The 21,736-nt window shown below is 50.8% G+C and overlaps 1 protein-coding gene across 1 annotated transcript in view; it reads left to right on the forward strand.

Annotated features, from left to right (window-relative positions):
* The window catches only part of LOC115619007 (protein VAC14 homolog), a 184,674-nt gene that overhangs the window by 7,791 nt on the left and 155,147 nt on the right, over positions 1–21,736 (forward strand). Inside the window, exons 2-12 of the mRNA XM_030511024.1 lie at positions 1,918–2,068; positions 5,011–5,178; positions 5,854–5,916; positions 7,567–7,674; positions 8,407–8,516; positions 9,365–9,471; positions 10,496–10,630; positions 10,884–11,027; positions 13,989–14,049; positions 20,850–20,994; positions 21,299–21,364. Of these exons, the coding sequence (XP_030366884.1) occupies positions 1,918–2,068; positions 5,011–5,178; positions 5,854–5,916; positions 7,567–7,674; positions 8,407–8,516; positions 9,365–9,471; positions 10,496–10,630; positions 10,884–11,027; positions 13,989–14,049; positions 20,850–20,994; positions 21,299–21,364 (1,258 nt within the window). The remainder of the gene's footprint in view (positions 1–1,917; positions 2,069–5,010; positions 5,179–5,853; positions 5,917–7,566; positions 7,675–8,406; positions 8,517–9,364; positions 9,472–10,495; positions 10,631–10,883; positions 11,028–13,988; positions 14,050–20,849; positions 20,995–21,298; positions 21,365–21,736) is intronic.

A 21,736-nucleotide genomic window follows, 5' to 3' on the forward strand; every position in this document is an offset into this window, starting at 1 on the left:
GTTTATTCCAACCAAGGACTTTCTCAGTCTCATGACAAAGCGATTGCAAGAGAGAAGCGAGCCCTCAGCCTTTGGAGGCGGCTCCTGGCAGCTGTGAAGGAAAGGTTTCCCTACAAAGACGATATTACGAGTCGCTCAGCCAAGTGGACCGTGATGGAGAAAGGCATCCAGTCCCTGAGGGAATCAGCCATTATAGAGATGATCTATTGTAGGCCGGATGCCAGGAACACATCCGTAGATCCAGATGAAGTCGAATGTACACGACCCATGTGGCGGAAACTTACACGGAGTGCGCCATCATCATATGCCCACACATTGGCATCAATGACCTGGAATGACGGAATATCACCAACAGTGGATTGCCTGATTCGTCAACTCCAAGAGTTCGAAGACAATCTCACCCCTTCCATCATTTCAGCTGTGGAAAAACTGTCCCAGGAGTTCAAACAATTGAGAGACGATTTATCCGATCTCTCCAGCTCCCCACGCGTACCAACCCATGTCTCAGCTATTAACAGAAGGCGCCCTACTGCTCGAGAAAGAAAATATAGGAGGTACACGCCACGGGCCACCCTATGGTTTTACCTGCGGGATCACGGAGAAGATATGAGAAAGTGGGATGGAAAACCTACTTCAGCTCTGGAGCAACGGGTGCGTGAACTGAAGAGGAGAACAATGGTCAAGGATGATCCTCCCAGGAAAGCTGCTGCTCCAGTCTCTGGCGAGCAGTTTCCCAGATGGAGCGAAAGAGCTGATTTTACTCCAGCTCCTGTGATAAGGAATAGTAATCAACCACCAGCCTGGGAACAACGCTGATAACACCGATGTTTTTAGTTGTTGCTAAGTAATGTTTACTCCGACCAAGGACTTTCTCAGTCTCATGCTCTGCCAGGGAGGAGGGGAAGCCGGGAGGAAGCAGAGACAGGACCCCTGACCCAAACTGGCCAAAGGGGTATTCCATACCACAGCACGTCATGCCCAGTATATAAACCAGGGGGAGTTACCCGGAAGGCCCAGATCACTGCTCGGGTCGGGCTGGGTATCGGTCGGCGGGTGGTGAGCAATTGTATCCTCTCCCCTTGTTATTCCCCTTATCATTATTGGTGGTAGCAGTAGTGGTTTTGTATTATACCTTAGTTGCGGGACTGCTCTTATCTCAACCCGTGGGAGTTACATTCTTCCGTTTCTCCTCCCCATCCCTCCGGGAGCGGGGGGCGGAAGAAGGGGGGGAGTGAGTGAGCGGCTGCGTGGTTCTGAGTTACCAGCTGGGCTCAAACCACGACAGCCTCCATGGAGGAGCTCCTGAGGAGGAGTAGGTATGGCCTATGGAAACTCTGTTTGCTTTTTGCTGAGGCTTGTGCTGTTTAAGAATCTATTTAAAATACTATTAGTAGCATCTTTAAATATATGGAACATGGGCTGAAGCGATGTGTGGGTGGCTGGAAAGGTCTAAAATCTTGGTGCTGGGCATGGGTTTGGTGGGCCACAATTCCCTACCCAGCCACCAGCACTCCTGGTGCATGCTGAGCGGGTCTCTACTGCTGTCTTATGCCATGCTGTGGGTAAATGATCCTGTTGGAAAGGGTGTTTGAAGACCTGGTGACTTCTCTGCAGGCACACAGCCTCTGAGTGGCCCTTGAGAGTCCATCCTGGGCTGGGAGTTCATGAATGGTGTAGGAGGCTGCAGGCTGGGAGCAGCAGGAGGGCAATGAGCTGCTGTTGGATGTGAGCGGGAAGAGGAGAAGCTCTAGTTTCACTTGTGGGTTCCTTCAGCATTCCCCATTTCAGTACTGCTTGCTTTGGCATTTGTCGTGGCCAAAAATCCCTGTTTCTGACAGCCATGGGGAGTCAAACCCCCGAGCATTTGTATCGGGCAGAACCTAAAGCCCCCTGGGTGCTTTCCTCTTCTCTCCCTAGGCTGGTGCGAGAGTTTGTAGCTCAGAACAACACGTCTCAAATCAAACACGTGATCCAGATCCTGTCGCAGGAGTTTGCACTCTCCCTGCACCCCCACAGCCGGAAAGGAGGACTCATTGGCCTGGCTGCCTGTTCCATTGCCCTGGGCAAGGTAGGTGCAGGTGGGTTTTTGTGGGTTGTGGTGGGAGAATGGCAGCTCCTCCTGCGCCAGCGTGATGGGGAGACTCAGGCTGGTGGCCCTGTAGCTCCTCAGTTCCCTCCCTGGATTGCAGTGTACAGCTAGGTTGTGTTGGAGTTTCCCCAACACACCCAGCCACATCCTTTGGGCACAGGAACGCTTTCTGGCCTGGGCGGCATCTTGGCATCTCCCTAGGCATGGTTGAAGTGCATCTGTCCATCCTCAGTCTCCAGTAGCTGGGCTATACTTAGCAGGTTGGGTACTAATTTGTGTTAACAGAGCTGAGAAGATTTGCAGCCCTTCCAACTCCCACTCCAGCTCAACCAGCTCTGGCAGCACAGGCAGGGCCTTTGGGAAGTGGGGCTGAGGTATGGGCCCATTGGTGGCAGAGTTGTAATCAAAGTGAGGAAGCAGCATCAGGTGTCAAGCTGCATTAGCCTGAGCCAGCAGATTTCTGTTGGGCTTGGCAGAAGTTGCACTTGCTGAACATGTGGATCACTCAGTCTGGTTCTCGTGTTATATTGATGCCCCTTGCATGGGAAGTTGGCTAATTCCTGTCCCAATTAAGGTCTTTATTACATTTCTCTCGTTAACAAGAACAAGCTCAGTAAGGTGCCTCCAGGGCTACACCAGAGCATCCAGATCCCTGTAGAGAGGAGCACGGACTCTGCTCATGGTTCCATTGGGCTTTTGAGTCAAACCATGAGGCTGGTTTCTGAAAGCACCTGTGAGGGAAGGAGTTGTCTTGGTCTGTAGTAAGGTGTATAGCAAAGAAAGCAGAGGGCTCAGGAAGAGCAGGCTGTGCCTATTGAATTTGGGCTACATCCAAAGGAGTGTGACCAGCAGGTTGAGGGAGGTGATTCTGCCCCTCTACTCTGCTCTGGTGAGACCCCACCTGGAGTCCTGCATCCAGCTCCGGAGTCCTCAGTACAGGAAAGACATGGACCTGTTGGAGAGGGTCCAGAGGAGGGCCACAAAAATGACCAGAGGGATGAAACACCTCTCCTATGAGGAAAGGCTGAGGGAGTTGGGGTTGTTCAGCCTGGAGAAGAGAAGACTGGGGAGACCTCGTTGCGGCCTTTCAGTTTTTAAAAGGGGCCTGTAAGAAAGATGGGGAGAGACTTTTTAGCAGGGTCTGTGTGATAGGACGAGGGGTGATGGTTTTAAACTAAAAGAGGGAGATTCAGGCTGGAGGCGAGGAAGAAATTTTGTACAATGAGGGTGGTAAAACACTGGCACAGGTTGCCCAGAGAGGTGGTGGCTGCCCCATCCCTGGAGACATTCAAGGCCAGGCTAGATGTGGTTCTGGGCAACCTGATCTAGTTGAAGATGTCCCTGCTCACTGCAGGGGGTTGGACTAGATGAGCTTTGAAGGTCCCTTCCAACCCAGACTATGATTCTATGATTTTAATTCACTTACTCCCTTTCTAACAAGAGTCCTGATCAGTCTGAGTAGATGCTCTGAAGCCTGATGGCTTTTACAATAACTACTGGTGGCCAGGGGCTTCTGAGCAGCTCCTGTCTTGTTAAAACACAGAATCTCTTTTCAAAGCCCTCCTCCCTATGCTGAGCAATGCTCTGCTCTGCCCTCAGCCCACCTTCTCCTCCAGCGCAGCATGGGGATAGGCACTTCATGCTGCCAGTGCAGCTGGCTCTGGGGGATGGAGGAGTTGGCTCTGGGAACCTTGAGGAGCACTGATAAAACTTGGAGTTGAATTCTTTAATCTGCTAGTATGCATGTTGTTGATTTTCTTACCATCTCCTTTGCTAGTGTCCTGGGTTCAGCTAGGTGCTTGGGCAGTGCCAGCCTGTTTACCCAAAGGAGGGTTTTTAACTTCAAAACAAGCCAACCTCCTGCCTCCGCCTCTGGATTTGACTGAAACTCCTGCTGTGCCAGTGAATCCTTAAGGATTTGCTTTTGGGGTGGGGAAGAGACCTTGTTACGGAACATATTCACTTGTGGGCAGAGTCAGGGTCAGCCAGTGTGGCTCTTCCATGGTCCAGGAGGACAAACTTCACATTAAATTAATCTTGCCTAGGAATCAGAGCCCCGCAGTGACTTCAGCCACAGATGTGTCCAGCTTAACTCCACCGGCTGTTGTAGCTCCTTGTCCACAAGCAGCTGCGCAGGCTGGAGCTGCTCCTCTCCTGGTAGCTGGGACCACAGTTGCGTTGGTGTTTCTGGAGATAACAGGGCAGGAAGGTGCTTTGGGAACTGCTGTTTGTCTGTGTTTTTGTGAAGCCCATATCACCAGGTCCTCCATGCTACCCATCTCCTGACATTACAAAGAGTAGCCCAACAGACCAAGGGCTTCTTTGCCTAACTGAAGGTGCAGGTGGGCTCAATTTGTTGCTCTTTGGGATGTTCTCCCTGGTCCTGGAAACCTTGGTGGGTTTAAGCCAAAACCAGCTGGCAGAGTGGGATGAATCCTGTCTGATTGCTGTGAGGGCTGATGACTGCTGTCTTTGCTGGGGATCTGCCTCATGTCCTGCCTGCAGGGCACAGGGAGGCAGGGATGGACTTTTCTGTGGGTCAGTCTCCAGTAAAGATGAGCAGCGTGCAGCAGGGAACAGCCCCTCTTGCTTTGAAGGGCACTTGAGCCCTTGAATAACTGTCCAAACTTTTTGCATGTCTCTGGGAATCAAAACCAGGAGAGTAAAGCTGCAGTTATCACTTCAGTTGCTGGCATAGACTCCCTCGAAATACTTTCTCAGCTTGCTCAGCCACTGTACCCAAATAATAAAATTCAACAATTTCACTAATAAAATGCAAAACTCGTTAATAAATCCTGTCCAGCATAAGTGCACTTATGCATCATGGGCCTGAATTTTTGCAGTATGTTCCAGGGCAGTGCCATCTCTTCCCTTTCCCTGTGGCACTTTCCTCAACTAACTGGTCTCCTCCTGCCCACCAGGACTCTGGGCTTTACCTGAAGGAGCTGATTGAGCCAGTGCTGACGTGTTTCAACGATGCTGATAGTCGGCTGCGGTACTATGCCTGCGAGGCTCTCTATAACATTGTGAAGGTGGCCAGGGGCTCTGTCCTCCCACACTTTGATGTGCTCTTCGATGGCCTCAGCAGGGTAAGAAGCTTCCTCACAACCCCCATGTGCTTTCCTTTCCCACACTGGAGAACTAAGGCTTGTTCCCTAGTCATTATCTTCTCTGGGTCAAACAAACCAAGTTATCCAAGGTCTTCTTGCCAAGTAAACTTGTTTGCTTTGACCCAGGCAGGTCTGAAGGACCAAGTGAGTAGTTCTTGCAGCAGCACAGTAAGCACTGATTTTTGTGGGTGCTGGAGTTCACTGTAAGATACCTTGTTCTCTGTAAGATACCATCACCTCCAGGATGTATTCTCCTCTCCTTGTTGAGTGGTATTAGAAAATGAGGCTGACAGAACTGCTGCAGGCGAGGTGGCTCTGCAGCACTACAGCTTTGTGGGGTCAAAACCATGTCTATACATGACTGTCTGCAGCTTTTCACTGGCAACTTGTATTTCTCTTCCCGTTGAGAGCATGGCTGCTGGCCCACAAAAACCTGCATAGCTGCTGATGGGTGCTTAATATCCCCCTTAGGAAGTCTCTCAGGAGAATTTGTTGGAGCCTAATGAAGAGTTGGAGATAAAGGGGCTTCTCTGTGTCTGTCTCTAATGCCAAAAGATAGAAACAGTCCCGTGAGCCTGCTGGGAGCTCTGCTGCAGAGCAGGGAGCAGCCCTGGGACCCACTGCTGCAATGGTTCTTGTCTCTGTTGTTCACAGCTGGCTGCTGATCCCGACCCAAATGTGAAAAGTGGCTCCGAGCTCCTTGATCGCCTTCTCAAGGTATTTTTCCTCCCCAGGTGAGAATCCTTGGTGCAGGCTGCAGGCATGTCCTGGCTGGGACATGTCAGTCCCTGTGCCTGCAGCAGCATAAACCATCCCGGCTCAGGCCTGTGGCTGCTGTTACTGGCTGGGCTTAAACCATGACAGTCTCACTGACCATAGCCCCTCAGATTGACGGTCTGTCCTGGGTTCAGCTGTAACAGTTATTTTTTTTCCTTCTTAGTAGCTGGTGCAGTGCTGTGTTTTGGCTTTAGTCTGAGAACAACGCTGATAACACACCGATGTTTTTAGTTGTTGCTAAGTAATGCTTACCCTGATCAAGGACTTGTTCACTCTCATGCTCTGCCAGTGAGGAGGGGCACAAGAAGCCGGGAGGAAGCAGAGACAGGACACCTGACCCAAACTGGCCAAAGGGGTATTCCATACCACAGCACGTCATGCCCAGTATAGAAACTGGGGGGAGTTACCCGGAAGGCCCAGATCACTGCTCGGGTCGGGCTGGGTATCAGTCAGTGGGTGGTGAGCAATTGTATTGGGCATCACTTGTGTTTATTGTTTTCCTTTTCCCCTTTTAGTTTTATATTCTCTCCCCTTGTTATTTCCCTTATCATTATTATCATTGGTGGTAGCAGTAGTGGTTTTGTATTATACCTTAGTTGCGGGACTGCTCTTATCTCAACCCGGGGGAGTTACATTCTTTCAATTCTCCTCCCCATCCCTCCGGGAGCGGGGGGAGGAAGAAGGGGGGGAGTGAGTGAGCAGCTGCGTGGTTCTGAGTTACCAGCTGGGCTTAAACCATGACAGGGTCTGGTAGTTATCCCAGGCAGCTGGGTTCAGGGGCTGGTAGGTTATCACAGTGCCACATGAGTGTTCACATCTTGGGAGCCAGGTGTTTGGGGAAGCAAGGTTTTAGTTTGAGCTGGGTTGCACTTCCATCCAAGGCAGCAGAAGGGCTGTTCCTCTGCTTTTCCTTCCTTGCCTATACCTAAGTGAGCAATGATGTGAGCAGAGCTGCTCTGCTGCTGCTTTGGGGTGGAGGGCTCAGTTCCCATTCCTGTTCTGCCTGCTTACAGGCTTTTACTCTCACAGACCTCCCAGTTCCTTTTCTGCTGTTCAGAGGTGAGTGGCTCCCTGCCAGGTCCTGCCCTCACTCCTCATTATCACAGCAGTTAATGCAGGCTCCGCATTGCCTGCTGCAAACCTTCCTGCTGGGAGATCTGCTTCACCCCTGGTGCGAGAGGCTTGGCCACACTGCAGATCCACCGAGTGTGTAGGAAGAGGAAAGCCAGGGCACTCTCCCACCCCTGATACGTGTGGTTACATCAAAGATGCTTGCTCATGTGTGCAAACGCCACTGAGGCATGAATTAGAGAAGCTCCCATCCTCCTCCTGTATAGCAGGGCTGGCACACAGCAGGCAGGAGCCTCCCTCTCTGGTCCTGCTCTGCATTAGTTCCTGCCTGAGGGGGATTACTAGCTCATGGCCTGAATGAACCCTGTGATTCCTTCTCCCCAGGTCTCCTGACCTGCAGACCCATGCATCAGCTGCTTGTCATCCTTTTCCTGTCATGTGCCTTAAAAAAGGCTGGGTAGGAGTGGCTGTGTGTGGTGGTGGCCATCCCTCTTAACACCCTCTGCTTGGGCTCTGCAGGACATTGTGACAGAGAGCAAGCAGTTTGACTTGGTAGGCTTCATCCCACTGCTGCGTGAGAGGATTTACTCCAACAACCAGTATGCCCGCCAGTTCATCATATCCTGGGTAGGTGCACACTGCCAGTCTGAACTGCAAAATTCTGTGACCCATCAGCATCCTGTGTCTGGGCAGACAGCAGATATCCACAGTGATGTGTGGGCTCAGGCACCTGAATTTACTTGGGCAGGGGTTTTAAGCCAGAGTTTTTCACCTGCTTCTTTAAAATGCCAACTCCCTGTCACTGTGCTGCTGCAGTCACAGGGATGTCACGTTGGTGCAGCATGTTGCACACCAAGTTAGAAAACGCATTCTAAGTGTTGCTTGTATAGATACACTGTGGTCTAGAGGTTACAGTTTCCAAAGGGACAGTGCCAGGCTGCTTTCCATCACCCAGCAGTGATGTTTTCCAGGAGACAAGGAATCTCTACTTGCTTTCTCCTTTTTGTGCAAGGCAGGAGCTCTCAGTGCTTGGCTTTGGTCTGGGGAGGGATGCATGCCTCTGCTGTGCTCTCTCTTTCAGCTGTACTGTTTACTGGCCCAGGTCTGCCTGCATGCCTCTTGGCAGTCATTCCTGATCCCTGCTCTGGTTTACAGAGCTGTGGTTGGAAAGGTAGCTTGCTTCCTGTGCTAGCCCAGCTTCTTTCAGAGACAGACAACTCCATGCTGTCCTCTCATCCTTCCCCCCAATCCCATACAGCTCAGCTCTGAATTCCTCAGTATCATGCCAGATTTGTGCTGGAGATGTTAGGTAGCTTCTCCAAAACTCACCTCTTCTTTCTTATTCCTCCCCTGAACTAGATCCTGGTCTTGGAGTCTGTGCCTGACATCAACCTCTTGGATTACCTCCCGGAAATCCTGGACGGGCTTTTCCAGATCCTGGGAGACAACAACAAGGAGATACGGAAAATGTGAGTGTGGAGGCTGGCTGGGTGTGAGGGCTGCGCCTTGCTTATTGTCTGTCCATCACCTTCTTCATTTGTTTGCTGCTCTTCTGTATAACTGCAGCGAAACCCCATGTGTGTGGTGGGAGACAGAGCAATCTAGCTGGCTTGGTCAGTGGATCAGAGCGTCCTTGGCAAGGGCCTCCCTTCCCTGGCTTGTTGTGGCTGGAGTGGCTGTGGAGGACACTGTGGTCTGTGCTGGGGACAGACTGTTTTGGCTCGGTTGAGCCATTGCCTTCCCAGCCCTTGCACCCAATATTGGAGCCACAGAGGCTCATGTGTGATTCTTGGATGGAGCATGAGCTCTCTGAACAAGCTTGTAGCATGTGAGCCTCTCAGCAAGGTAGAGCACCAACCCAGCATCTCCTGGGTGGAGAAAAGAAGCAAGTATTGTGAGCTTGCTCCTCAGGTCCATTGCTGGCCTAAAGACAGAGGCACTGTGAAGTGCAGGAGTGGCTGCTTGTTCTTGGGGAGGTCACTGTATCTTGGCTTCTTGCACTGGGAGAGAGTAACTGGACCTGTTTTGTAGGGCACAAGTATATGGTGAGACTAGCCTTGGTCTGTCCCACTGACAAGTCCTCCTGGATCCTCCTTGCTTCTTTGTTTCCCAGTGTCCACATGTTGAGGAACAAGCACTGAAAGCTTTGGGTATCATCTGCCTCCCCTACTTCCCTCCATGCTCCCCATCCCAGGCACATCTTGGTCTCACCAAGAGCCTGTGTGCTATGCCTGTGGGAGGCTGGTCTCTGTAATGTCCCCATAACTTCTCCATCCAAGGTCACTGAGCACTAACCAGCTGCTCTGCCTCTCTGCAGGTGCGAGGTGGCTCTTGGGGAGTTCCTCAAGGAGATCAAGAAGAATCCCTCCAGCATCAAGTTTGCAGAAATGGCCAATATTCTGGTGATCCACTGCCAGGCAGCAGGTGAGGACCAAGCGGCAGTGTCCACCTCTGTGTTTGCGGTGCTGACCATAGGTTCAGGCCAGGAGTTTTCCGGTGGATGTTTACTATTCACCCACTTGCCTTTTCTTTGTCATCATGCATGCAAATCCTACTGAAAAGAGGGAACAGGCAGCTACTGCTCTTGTACTGCTGATCCCCAGCCTCAAATACAGCTCTGGCATCCTCCTGAAGCAGAGATGCCTGAAAGTAAAATATCTGGCTGTGGGTAGCACCTTAGATATCCAGCACATCTGGAAGGATCTCCTTAGGGGCTTGTCTTAACCTCTGCTGGCACTAGGTGCATAGGCAGGACAGTTAAACATGCTGTGCCTGGCACTTTGTGTTAGAGCTGCACTGTAGCTCCTGCAGGTCTGCTGTAGGCAGTGGCAGAGGGTTACAGCTGCAGCTGGATGTATTTCCTGAGAAGGATCTTGTCCCTGAGCTGTGCTCATCGAGCTTAAACTGCTCTTTAAATGTTGCTGAATAGGAGTGGGTTTCTTGTGAGATAGAAAAGCAGCAATAGACCCAGACTGCTTGCTCTTGATTGAAATGATGCCCCATGAATTTACAGTGTTTAAGTCTAAAATCTGGCCTTGACTTGGCTGACTGCCCCAGTAGTGCTCCCTATTCCAGAACTTGGGAAGATTAATGAAAGCCTAGCTCTTGGAGTGATGTTTGACCCACACATACAACTGCTACGGGTGTGACAGAGGAAATATCCTTATGCATTGCAAGCTTGACAGAATACTTGTAAATGAGGAAACATCATGGATTGAACTGGGTTAACTCTGAAACCTAATGGTTGTGTTTAATCTCAAGCTCGCTGCAGACTAAGGTTTTACCTATCTCCTCTGGGACTTAACTGTCACAGACTAGGGTCTCTCTGAGCTAGCAACTCTGGATGGAGCAGAGGCAGCTCTGCTTGCTGATGGTCCTTGGCCTGTGGATTCTACTCAGCTGCCACTGCTGTCCTTTCCCTCACCTTTGCTTTTCCCATGTCTTCCAGATGATCTGATCCAGCTGACAGCCATGCGCTGGATGAGTGAGTTCATCCAGCTGGCTGGCCGGGCGATGCTGCCTTACTCCTCAGGGATCCTGACTGCTGTCCTGTCATGTCTCTCCTATGATGATCGCAAGAAGAGTATCCTTGTAACTCAGAGCTGCTCCCATTCCTGCTACAGCAACCCACAGGGAAGCACCTGTTTCCTGCCCCTGGCGTGCAGGGCCAGCTACATGGCTGGAGAGGGCCAGGAGAAGTCCCACCAAGTGCACTTTGGACATGAGTGGGGTTGCAGTAGCTGGGCTGGGGCAGCCCTAGTGGGGCTGTGGTAGCTTCTCTATGGCTGGCCTATCTGTGTGTGAGACTGCATGTTCCTTACACTGCCTCCACTCAGACATTAAGGAGGTAGCGAATGTGTGCAACCAGAGCCTGATGAAGCTGGTCATCCCAGAGGATGATGAAATGGATGAAGCCAGGCAGTTGACAACCCTATTGGCACAGTCCACCTCAGAGGAGTCCTTCTCCAAGCCAGAGAGTGGTGAGTCCCCATTGGTCTGAGCCATTAACGTGAGGAAGGTCAAGGGAAGGTCCTCAAGAGAAGTGCTTGACTTGGTTTGGTGTCCTGGGTCAGCTCAGGTCACATGGGACCCTTCTGCTTTCTTTGAGCCTTGGACTCCTGTTTCACAGATGATCCTCTGCTAAGACAGACACGATTGGTGCTGTAGCAGGGTCACTGATCTGGCCTGGAGCCCATGCAGTGCTGTGTTCCCTGGTGAGCATCCCCTCACCACGCTTCACTTAGTCATTAAGTTGATCTGAAAAAGATCATTTATAGTTAAAACATTTAGCGTCTTGCTACACGACACAGGAAGAGAATAGCCCACCTGTCCTGCAGTGGCTGGTTTAGGAGGAGCTATGATGGTAACTCAAAGGAGAGCTTGGAGAGCTGTGTTAGTCCTGGGAAAGCATCAACACCTGCATGGAGGACATCTGTGTTTGGGAAGGGTAGAGAACAGAAAGGAGAAGAATTTTCAGTCCTTTGCAAATTCATGGTGCTCTTGAGACCATCACAAGGGTATTGTCCCAGTCCTAAAATTTCCAGAATAGAAAAGGTAAAAAGTTCGCAAGCGGGATGTGAGACCTGGAAGAGTGTTCAAGTGAGAAGAAACTAAATCAAGAAGCTCCTAGTGGATCAATGCCTGGAAACAGCAGCAGCTTTAGCCTTCCAGCAGCATCCCTTTGATGCTGTTGTCTTGGCATGACTAAATGCTGCTTCTGGCACATGTTTGTTGTCCAGGCGTGTGAAATACATGTAACATTGACATCACATGGGCTAATCTGTTGTATTCCGGGGCCACACGTTCAGCCTGGTGCTCTTCTGTAACACGGCTGCAAGTAGCTTTTGGAAAATCCTGTTAAAGGGATTCCCACCTTCCTGTGAGAGGGAGCAGGAAGGCGGGAATTGAAAGGCTGAGGGTTTTTCTTGCTCAGCAGCAGCCGGGTGGAAGGCAAGGAGGCAGGAGCTGTGCAGACAGGGAGCTGTGCGGGCAGCAGGCAGGCAGCTGGGTGCACAAGCAGCACCACAGGGTGGTTCAGTGGTAGAATTCTCACCTGCCACACGGGAGACCTGGATTCAATTCCTGGCCAATGCAGCAGCTTTTTGGAAGGGGAAAAAAATTTAGTGTTGTAGCACAGCAGCAAAAAGTTTTTAATTCTTTATTTGTCCCAAGAATACATAGTTTTATTAAAATATATTGCAGAAGAGCTTTAAAACATCAACAGAAAGTTTAATCACTTTAATGTCTACCCCTTTGGGGTCAGATTGTACCTTGAAGTGGGCAGGATCAGATAAACCTGTGATGCTTTTGCATCACTAACTCTCAGCTCTGCTCCCTTGCGCTTATGTGGTGGTATTACTGTAAAAGTTGGTTGGAGAAGCTCTCTAGGACTCAATTTGGAGTTTTAGAAAGCAGCATTCTTTATCGCAGCGCTGGGCGCACACATGAATCGTTTCACAAAGGTGAGCGCACCCCTTACTTGCTGGCGGCAGCAGCTGTATATTTAGCAAACTCATGCATATTCACAGCTTTTCCAGGGAACGCTTTACATACGAGATTTCCTGGAACTGATTGTAATATTTGCATCCTAATTGCACATGCGCTTTCTTGCTGAGTGGGGGTCTCTCGTGGTCCTTGATAGTCTTCCTCACTGTGTTTACTGAATGACCTCAGTGCTTGCGCACACTCACAAGGTCCTAGTGCTGAGCTAGCAGTTGGTATGTCCTTGCTTCTGTTCTGTTCCAGTATCTGTTATATTGAAGGCTGGCATCCTTGGTCTTATTTACTGTCTCCTTAGTTGTTATCAGTCCCATGATGTTCTTTCCCCCATCAGCCGGACATTCCTTTCTCTCTACGTGTTAGCAAGTTAGAACAGTTTGGCCTACTCTACTATGTTAGTTTAAAGCCAAACACACTATTGTTAGTTTAAACCTATGATTTAAGCCTACAGTGGTGCTGCTGCATGTGTGAGTAGAGGCTATTGGCACAAGGGGGCATGAAGACTCAAATTCATCCTGTCATGCTTTGTCACCGTCCTTATAATACCCAGTTTTAGCATGGAGCAGAGGTTGGAAAGCTGTTTGGGTCATTTGGCTTCCACATGGAGTCACACCACAGGAGAGCTGGCCAGGTGGAGATGTCCTGGGTTGGATTCAGCCTTTCCTGTGCTTGTGTGGTATCTCTAGCTTTGAAATCTGGACAGTGGAAGACAGCTCTTCAGTTCTTTAATTTAATGAGTCTATTCTGAATTTAAAATTTCAGTGGGTGGAAGTGTGATGGGAGATCTTGCAAGCTCTTTGAAACACAAATTTATGTGTAATAACTAGTTCTAGTCATGTCAGATAATACTTATGTTATCTATGTCTGTCTATTTAGATGAGATCTTAGGAAGAAGCTTTTCCCTGTGAGGGTGCTGAGGCCCTGGCACAGGGTGCCCAGAGAAGCTGTGGCTGTTCCATCCCTGGCAGCGTTCAAGGCCAGGTTGGATGGGGCTTGGAGCAACCTGCTCTAGTGGAAGGTGTCCCTGCCTGTGGCAGGGGGTTGGAACTGGATGAGCTTTAAGGTCCCTTCCAACCCAAACCAGTCTGGGATTCTATGATATGATTCTGAGCTCCTTACTTGAGAATGGTTGGAACCATCAGAAGGATGTATCTGGGTCCCTGTTACAGCGGAGACCCAGTTTGGGGCAGAAGTTTGAAGCTGTGCAGCCTGCATTTTGCCAGGTAAGTACAGTCCTGTACCAGCTTTGTCTACTACCTCTGGCAGTGGAGAAGATTTTGACAAGGAGTGTAAAAGGCTCAGTGAGGGCAGAAGGGATCCTCTTGGTCCCTGGACCCTCAAACTGTGGCTGATAATGTCTTTGCAGAAGGTCACGCAGCTCTCCATGCTCTGTGCCTTCCCTGCCATCCCACTAACTGTGTCTCCTATTTACCTGCCCCCAGGCTCTCTGGATGCATCCTGTGGCTCCAACTTCAGCAACAGCAGTGTCTTCACGGTAACCAGGTAAGGTCTGTTTGTTGCTTTCAGAGGGGCTTGGGAAGAAGGGAAAGCTTCTCGGGATGCAGACAACCCCAACAGATGCTGACATAGCTTTGGGGAATGATGGTCTGGGCTGGAAAGCAGTTGGAGTCTCCTGGGCCACAGTGGGGTGGATGCTCTAGGAGTTGACTGCTTCTTTCTTATGCACTTGCACCAAAATGTCTTGACTTTATGGTAAACTGAGGGGTTTTCTCCCTCAGGAGACCTTGCAAAGCCCCCTGGGGAGGTCTGGTGAGGCAGCAGTGTCTGTGCACTCAGGATTCTGCACCTTGCCTGTTTTCAAGCCCCCACGGTTGGACACTATAGCTAGAAGACAGGGTGAAGGTGGGGAGAAGGCAAATGGTTGTCTTGGTTATGGCTCTTCTAGCTTGGCCAAAATAGGAGGCATTTGGTTCCCTCCTGCCTTTGCAGAGGAATGGTGATAAAGGAACAGTGGTGCGTGGTCTGCTGGAGGCACGATATCTCATCTGAATCATCTCTCCTGCAAATACCTTTCTTCCAGCTGTCAGCAAATCTGGAAGCAAATCCATCTGCTCTTGCATCATATCTTTCCTTTCTTCCTGCTGCCTGCAGTACTTTTCCAAAGAGGTTGTGATTTCCAACACTTTTATTGTGATGATGCATGTATTTGGTTGTTGTTGTGGTCCCCAAAATAGGATCTGTTACTCTAGCTGCATCCTACCAGCGAAGCTGATGCATGATGCCCATCATAATGCATCCTAGAGCAATGCAAGTGTCAGCTTTTCATGTTGATGGTCTGTACCTTCGGTTCCTTTTTTGCACTCCTGCAAAGCCCAGCTACTCCCTGGTCTTAATGATGCCCTTAATTTTTTCCTCTCTTGAAAGTACAGGTCTTGTCACTTGCACCTGGATTTCATTTTATAGCTGTTAAATGGTTTTCCCTGGCTTTCCTGTGATTGCTGCATCCATCCTGGCCCTGCTCAGCCCTTAAAGTTTAGCAGGTGCTGAAGTGGGAGTGCATATGGCTGAAATTGGGAAAGGGAAGGAAAAGGAGAGGCATTAAGTCAGGAGGACAAGTGATAACTGTGGCTCTGTGCTGAAGAGTTTGTGCCTGGAGGAGAGAGGGAGAGAAGACCAAAGGGGGACAGAAGCAGGGAGAGCTGGAGTGACTTGGTCACAGTGTCACTGAGAGCCAGGAGAAGAATGGCTGCCCAAGCTGGAGCAGTCTGCTAGGGAAAACCATCTGGGACAGCAGGCAAGACCCTTTGCATCTCTAAGAGACCTGGTTTTGCAGAGGGACTTGTTCTTGAGCCCTCCTAAGCCCTTTTAAACAGGAGACTTCAGGTTTTATCCTGGGGTTTACCTGCCCTGAATCCCATTTCCCCATCTTGTGGGACCTCTCTGCTGGCCCAGCATCAGGACCTGAAACATTCTCACCATGGCATCTGTTGGGGGGGGATTGGCATGGTTTGGGGTCTGTACGAGGCTGACAGGAGCCATGGACATCAACCCAGTGCTCCATCTATTGCTCAGGCTGCCTGGCTTGTCCCTGGAGCTGGGAGGTGAGAGCTGGCACCAGTTGCAGCTGTAATTCACACCAGGGAGCAGGCAGCTGCCTGCATGCTGAATGCCCACTGGATGTCAAGACAGGACCACAGGAAACCATTGCATTGCTTTGGAAAGCTGGAAAGCCTGCAGACGGAGGAAGTTGCAGCTGCCTTTGAAGATGAAGTCACTCTTTGCTTGTTCATTCCCACCCATGCTTTCCCCAGTCTCCCCCAGTGAGTGCTGGAGCATGGCCCAGCACCAGGCATCCAGCTCCAGGCATCCCAGCTCTCACGCCCCCTTCTCCTGCCCTCCCCGCACAGCCGAGGTCTGCAGAGGGATAGACTGCAGCAGTGGAGAGAGGAGGAGGAGGAGGATCTCCCATCACCATGGGTGGAGAAGCTCACAGCCTGGTGTCTGCAGAAGTATGTCTTCCATGAAGATGCCATCCAAGAAGATTACAAGGTCTCAATGCTTGATACATGGATGCTGGGCACATCCCTATGGCTACAAACTGACACACACAGTCCTCCTGCTCCTAAAATGTGCTGTTGGCAACTGTCCTAGTTTCATTATTAGTAGTAGTAGTTTTGTATTATACTTTAGTTACTGGACTGTTCTTATCTCAACCCATGGGATTTACATTCTTTTGATTCTCCTCCCCATCCCACCCGGAGGGGGGGAGTGAGTGAGTGGCTGTGTGGTGCTGAGTTACCAGCTGGGCTTAAACCACAACAGCAACCCAAAATGCTTTCAGGGTAATTGCCAACTTCACTTGGAGGGAGCTTCCTGGTGGCATTTACTAGGAAATGGGGACTGTGTCTGTGCCAGGACTGGCTCCTAGGAAAGCCTGGCTGCACAGGGCTGGAGGGGCTTTGGGACTCCCCATGCAGGTGGGGGTCCCTGCTTCCAGCTTCTGCAAAAACTGTCACTGGAAGTGGACTAGAACTGTGTTTCAGAGGCACTGGAGCCTTCCTATGGCCTAGCTGACCATGCTGATGCTGTGATGGCTGGTGTGAGCCCGGATCAGGAAGGGGAGGTGGAAGTGTGGCTGCTGGAGCAGAGCCTGGGCTTCCTTCTGTCAGTTTGAGCTGCTGCAAGAGAAGATGTAGATGTCTGTCCTGCATCACTGGACCAAAGCAGCTGGAAAGTGTCTTTTAGGCTCTTGTAACTGCATCGGTGTTTCAATACAAGCAAGACCTGGACAGTTTGAGACAACTTCTGAACCATGGATGGCAAGCAGCAGCTTAGGTTAGATGCATGGCAGTTGGACAAGGGTGGTGGGACCATGATCAGTCACCAAGCTAGATAAGGGACATGGGGGCTCCAGAAGAGCCTTTTGTGGTCCTTCCTGATGTAAGGAAGGCTTCTTATTTTGGGTGGTGTTCAGCAATGCTTGGACATGTAAAGCTGCTTGTTGCTCTGCAGAAAGGGCAAACAGCTGCCATGTGGCTGAACTGTCCAAGAACACATTTAAATCAGACTTTGAAATGTGGTAGTTAGGGCTTAGTCCAAAGCTAAAATTGTTGCTGCTTGTCTCGTTCTGGAAGTTGCTGTAACCCCATGCCCAGAGCCTGGTGCACCTTCAGGGTGTGGCTAGCAAGCTGGGGAGCTCATTGAGGTGGTGAATACTTGGGTGGAGGATAGGGATGGTGCTGGGTGCCCCACAGCACTAGGGGAATAGTTAGTGAAGGCAGCACGATGGCTTGCTTTGAGCTCATGCACCAAGCCTGCCTTAGAGTCCTGTTCTCCAGCAGCTTGTCTTGCTTCAGCCTTCGGGTTCAGGGTGTCCTCTTGGGGAGGCTCTTCCTGGCCCTCCTCTCCAGCCTGGAGCAAGGAGATGGGTTCCCTTCACTGCTCCCACTGTGCCATTGGATGGATGAGCTGGAGGGGACCTTGGACACACTTGTGGTGATCTACAGCTCATTGGACTGGATGTCTCTGTCTGGACCTTAACCTCATTGCTTCTCTGGGAGATCAGCTTGTGCTGGCACTGCAAGCACTTCCAGTCTTTGCAAACTGCAATAAGCAGAAGGAAGCCAAGAGCACCAAAAGGAAAGCGATGGAGGATGAGGAAGCAACAGCTTCTGGGGCCAATAGTAGAGAAGAGCTCTTTACCTCCTGGCCGCTGGCTCGAGCCTGTTGAGCAGCACAGCTGCCAGCTTGTATGGGAGCTGCCCTTGTGACTTGGCCCACAATGAAAGATCCTGGCTATTTCCACCCTTGGCAAGGCTGCTTCACTGGACCTGCTTAAAGTCTAGAGCCTGGCCTGGACCTTAACCTTGTCTGAAAATGGGGTTAGGAAAGCAGCTGGGCCGGACAGGAGGCCAGGAGGGAGATGATAGCTCAGGCATTGGCAGAGAAAAGGTGACTGCTGAGGAGAGAGATGGCAGAAGCCCTTGAAGGAAGGGGAGAAATGAGAGAACGAGTTGATAAAGGACATGGGGTGAAAAACATCGCCATGGGTTGAATGCATTGGGAAAGTGAGCTTTGTTCTCGTGCTGGAGGATGCTTTCTGAGATGGGAGGGATGTACTGAGCAGTGGGTCTTCTCCTGCCCCACCACTCAGCTTGAGCCGAGGGTGCCAGTATCCAGAGGTGAAGAGCCTGGTGCAGCCCCCATCATTGCTCAGTTCACTCTAAAAACTCGCCATCACAGACAAACCACAGAGGTGGTGCCAGGGCCACGTTCATCCTCTGGAGGAGAATCTGGGGTAGTAGGTTAGATGGAAGCAATTACATCTGACATCTGCCCTGCTGCAGATGCTGGTGTGGGAGCTGGCATTGCAGCCCAGAGGATCACGTTAAGGCAATGCCGTTACTGCTGCTCCCACTCTGCGCTGCTGGGGATTAAGGAGAGCTGGCACAAGCTGTGATCCTGCTTCAGAGCTGCAGCCACAGCAGCGCTTCCCATGCTCAGCTGCTGCCTTCAGCCCTGGAAGGCCCACAGGAATCTGGTGCTGCTCCATCTCAGGGGCAGAGGAGCATGGTTGGTGGGAGATTTTTAGCCCAATTTCACATGTTCATCAGAACTCTTGCCTTTCAGGATGGGTGCCTTGGGTTTGTGCTTCTCCACCAGCAACCCCCCTAAAAGGTTTATCTTGGCAGATGTGGGAGGGGATAGTGAGCAAGGAACTTTGTCCAGCACCATCCCTTTTACCAGGAGCTGAGCCCGGGGAGCTGCAGGGTGGTGGTACATGGCATGGCTGAGGTTTGGCTGACTCAATGTGAGCCCAGCGCTGCCAGCTACCTCCTGGGGTCAGCTTGGGTGGATGTTGGCTTTGCCTGGGTACTGCCTCATGGGGAAGGGGTTTTCACAAGCAATTTTAGCACAAGCTGGGCTGGAAATGGCTTGTTGCTGTATTGGCAAAAGTCCAACATCCTTCTCCAACAGCACCATGGCAAACCATGTCACCTCGTGTCCTCCATACCTTCCTCTGAGCTGGTAGATGTGACAGCATCGAGGCTACCTCCAAACCAGCTGGCTTCACACGCTGCTTCTCTGTGCTGTCCTTTTGGCCGCTTCCCTCTGAAAACACACGTTACCCTCAGGGGTTTTGTTTCCCCATCCTGCACAGGCAATGTGTATTTTGGCATGGAGATGTAATCAGATCAAGGATTCATGCTCCTCTTCCATCAGAAGCCCCGTGCTGGGCAGTTGGCAGGCTGTGCTGCTGCAGCAGGAGCTGGTTTTGCAGGAAAACCAGACACAGGGCTCCTTCAGGCTGCCTTAAACAGCCTGGGCCACTGTTCCCTTGGACCTCTCCTCTCCCAAACTCCCCATGCTCTGTTTCCTTCCTTCCCCTCAGTTCTGAGCATTTGGCTGTTGTTTGCAACATCAAAGCAAAACCTAGTCTAACTCAAAATGCAATTTGCAGATCCTGGCATCTGTTCCATGAGGCACATCAAGCAGTCAGATATCTCTAGGGCTGTGAGGGGCTGCAGCCTCCTCTCGCCCTTACAACGTGTGTCCTGGGGAAGATCAAATCCTATTAAGCCACAGCTCTACTTGCAAATTATACTATGAGAAATCTGCCCCTTAGGATTTCTTATCAAAGGAGATGCAGAGCAGCTCTGTGCACTCTAGAAAAGTCATCAAGAGTCTGGTCCAGCCTTGAATAATTCAGTAGCTTGGGTAGGACAGGAGTGACTTAGCTCTTCAGTGCAGCTGCCTCTTGGAAGTCTTCTTGGGTCCAACCATCTTTCTGTGCTGTTGAGGAGGTGGGAAACCATCAAGTAGGCTTCAGGATCACAAACAGGACAAAAAAATGCCATAACGTGACCTCTTCTGCGTTGGGGGCTCCTGTCCCAATGCAAGTCCCAACTATTTAGGGAAAAACTGGGGAGTAAGAGCTAAGGGTCTGCAGGCTGATGGGGTTATGAAAGAGGCAATGTCTTGGTGAACTAAAGGGGTTGTTTGCTTTCATTCCTGGTTGATGACCAAGTGTTATCCTCATCTTTTTGGGATGGCTTTTGGGAAATAAGATGATGTTCTCAAGGCAACCCAGTAGCAGAGAGCTGCATCCCAAATACACTGCCAGCCAGGGCACCATCTCCAGTCCTCAGCACGAGTTCGCTGGGATTAGCAGAAACTGGATGTCCTCACCTGGTGGGTGGCCCCAACTCATAGAGTTTGAGGACACATGGATTGATGTTCTCTGGAGATGTTTGAGCTGGTCAAACTTGAGTTGGATTCTGAGTGCATTTCATGGATCTCTTGTCTTTGAACCCCAAACCTGGTGCCTGCAATAGGGACCAGTTTCCCAGCATAGCCATGGTACCAGATTCATCTAGTGTGGTGTCTTGCCATGTGTAGATACCAGCTGCTTTGGGAAAGTGAGAAACCTTGAAGCCTGGAAGATTTCTGTTGTCTCCAAAGCAAGTTTTTGGTGTGTTGCTGTCTCTTGTGCTTCCCAATCTCACAGTGCCAGCCAAAAGCTTCCTATGCCACATGGGCAAACCTGGCCATGCCCAGCCATGACCCCCCAGGCTTGCAAGCCTGGAGCTTGCTTTCTGGATGTCATAACTCTTGGAAGACATGAGCACAGTTGTGGGTTTGCCACGAGCAGATCTGGATACACAGAATAAGAAATGTGGGTGGCCAGGCTGAGTGGGGCAGGAACAGGCCAAGGGAACAGTTGAGGTTTCTCAGGATTTGAGCTGTTTGATGCAGCCTCTGGTGTGTTGTAGACCTCCCCACCATGGAAGGAGTGAGTTGGACATTACAGCACTGAACCAGCCTCTCTTCTTTCCATGCAGCTGCGAGAGGATCCAGGTGACCCTGAACCTGGATGGAATAGTTCAGGTGCTGGACTGCCACCTTCATGACACATCCATTGGGATGATGACCAGAATTGCAGTCCTGAAATGGCTCTACCACTTGTACATCAAGACTCCTCATAAGGTAGGTCAGGGACTCAGCATGCAAGCCTTCTGCTTCCTTCATGAGACTGAGCTTGTCCGCTCCCAGCCTGCTCCATGCCTTTGAATTTGCTGTAATTATCTTGGTAGCATTGCAACCAAGTGTCCACTTGCCTTTTCTGAGAAGGCTTTGGTTGCTGGATACCCAGTAATTTAAGGAAGAAGAGCTCTCCAGCTCAGATGGAAAACACTGGTGAAGCCCCAGCAGCCTCCCCCAGGGCAAGGGGTCCTGTGGCAGGGGGTGACCAGGCCTGTAGGACTGATGCCATCCGTTTTTCTGGTTCTAGATGTTCCGACACACTGACAGCCTCTTCCCCAACTTGCTGCAGACCCTCTCAGATGAGTCAGATGAGGTAAGTGCTGCAGCTGCTGCAGAAGTCCTCCTGACAGCTTACCATCTCCACATCTAGCTGGGCTTTGGATTTTTGGGGTTGAACTGAGGGATTTTTTGAGGCTTGACCAGTGTCAACACTGGAGAGTTCAACCTTCTTGGCCCAATGCAGAGCCTGCAGGTAGCTGCCTAGCTGAAAGCCCTGTTGTCTCAGTTAGGCTGGTGTGTTTGGGACCCTCTGTTTGTATAAACCTCCATCTCTGAGAGTTGATCCTTCAAAGCCAACTCCTAAAACCCTTTTTTGCCTGCCTGGGAAGACCACTGGGACTTCAGGTCCCGAGATCTGGTGTCTTTCCCATGGAGCTGGGTTGCGGTCAAATCTTTGAGTGGGAAT

The sequence above is a fragment of the Strigops habroptila genome, chromosome W (assembly GCF_004027225.2).
Source record: "Strigops habroptila isolate Jane chromosome W, bStrHab1.2.pri, whole genome shotgun sequence".
Lineage (NCBI taxonomy): Eukaryota > Metazoa > Chordata > Aves > Psittaciformes > Psittacidae > Strigops > Strigops habroptila.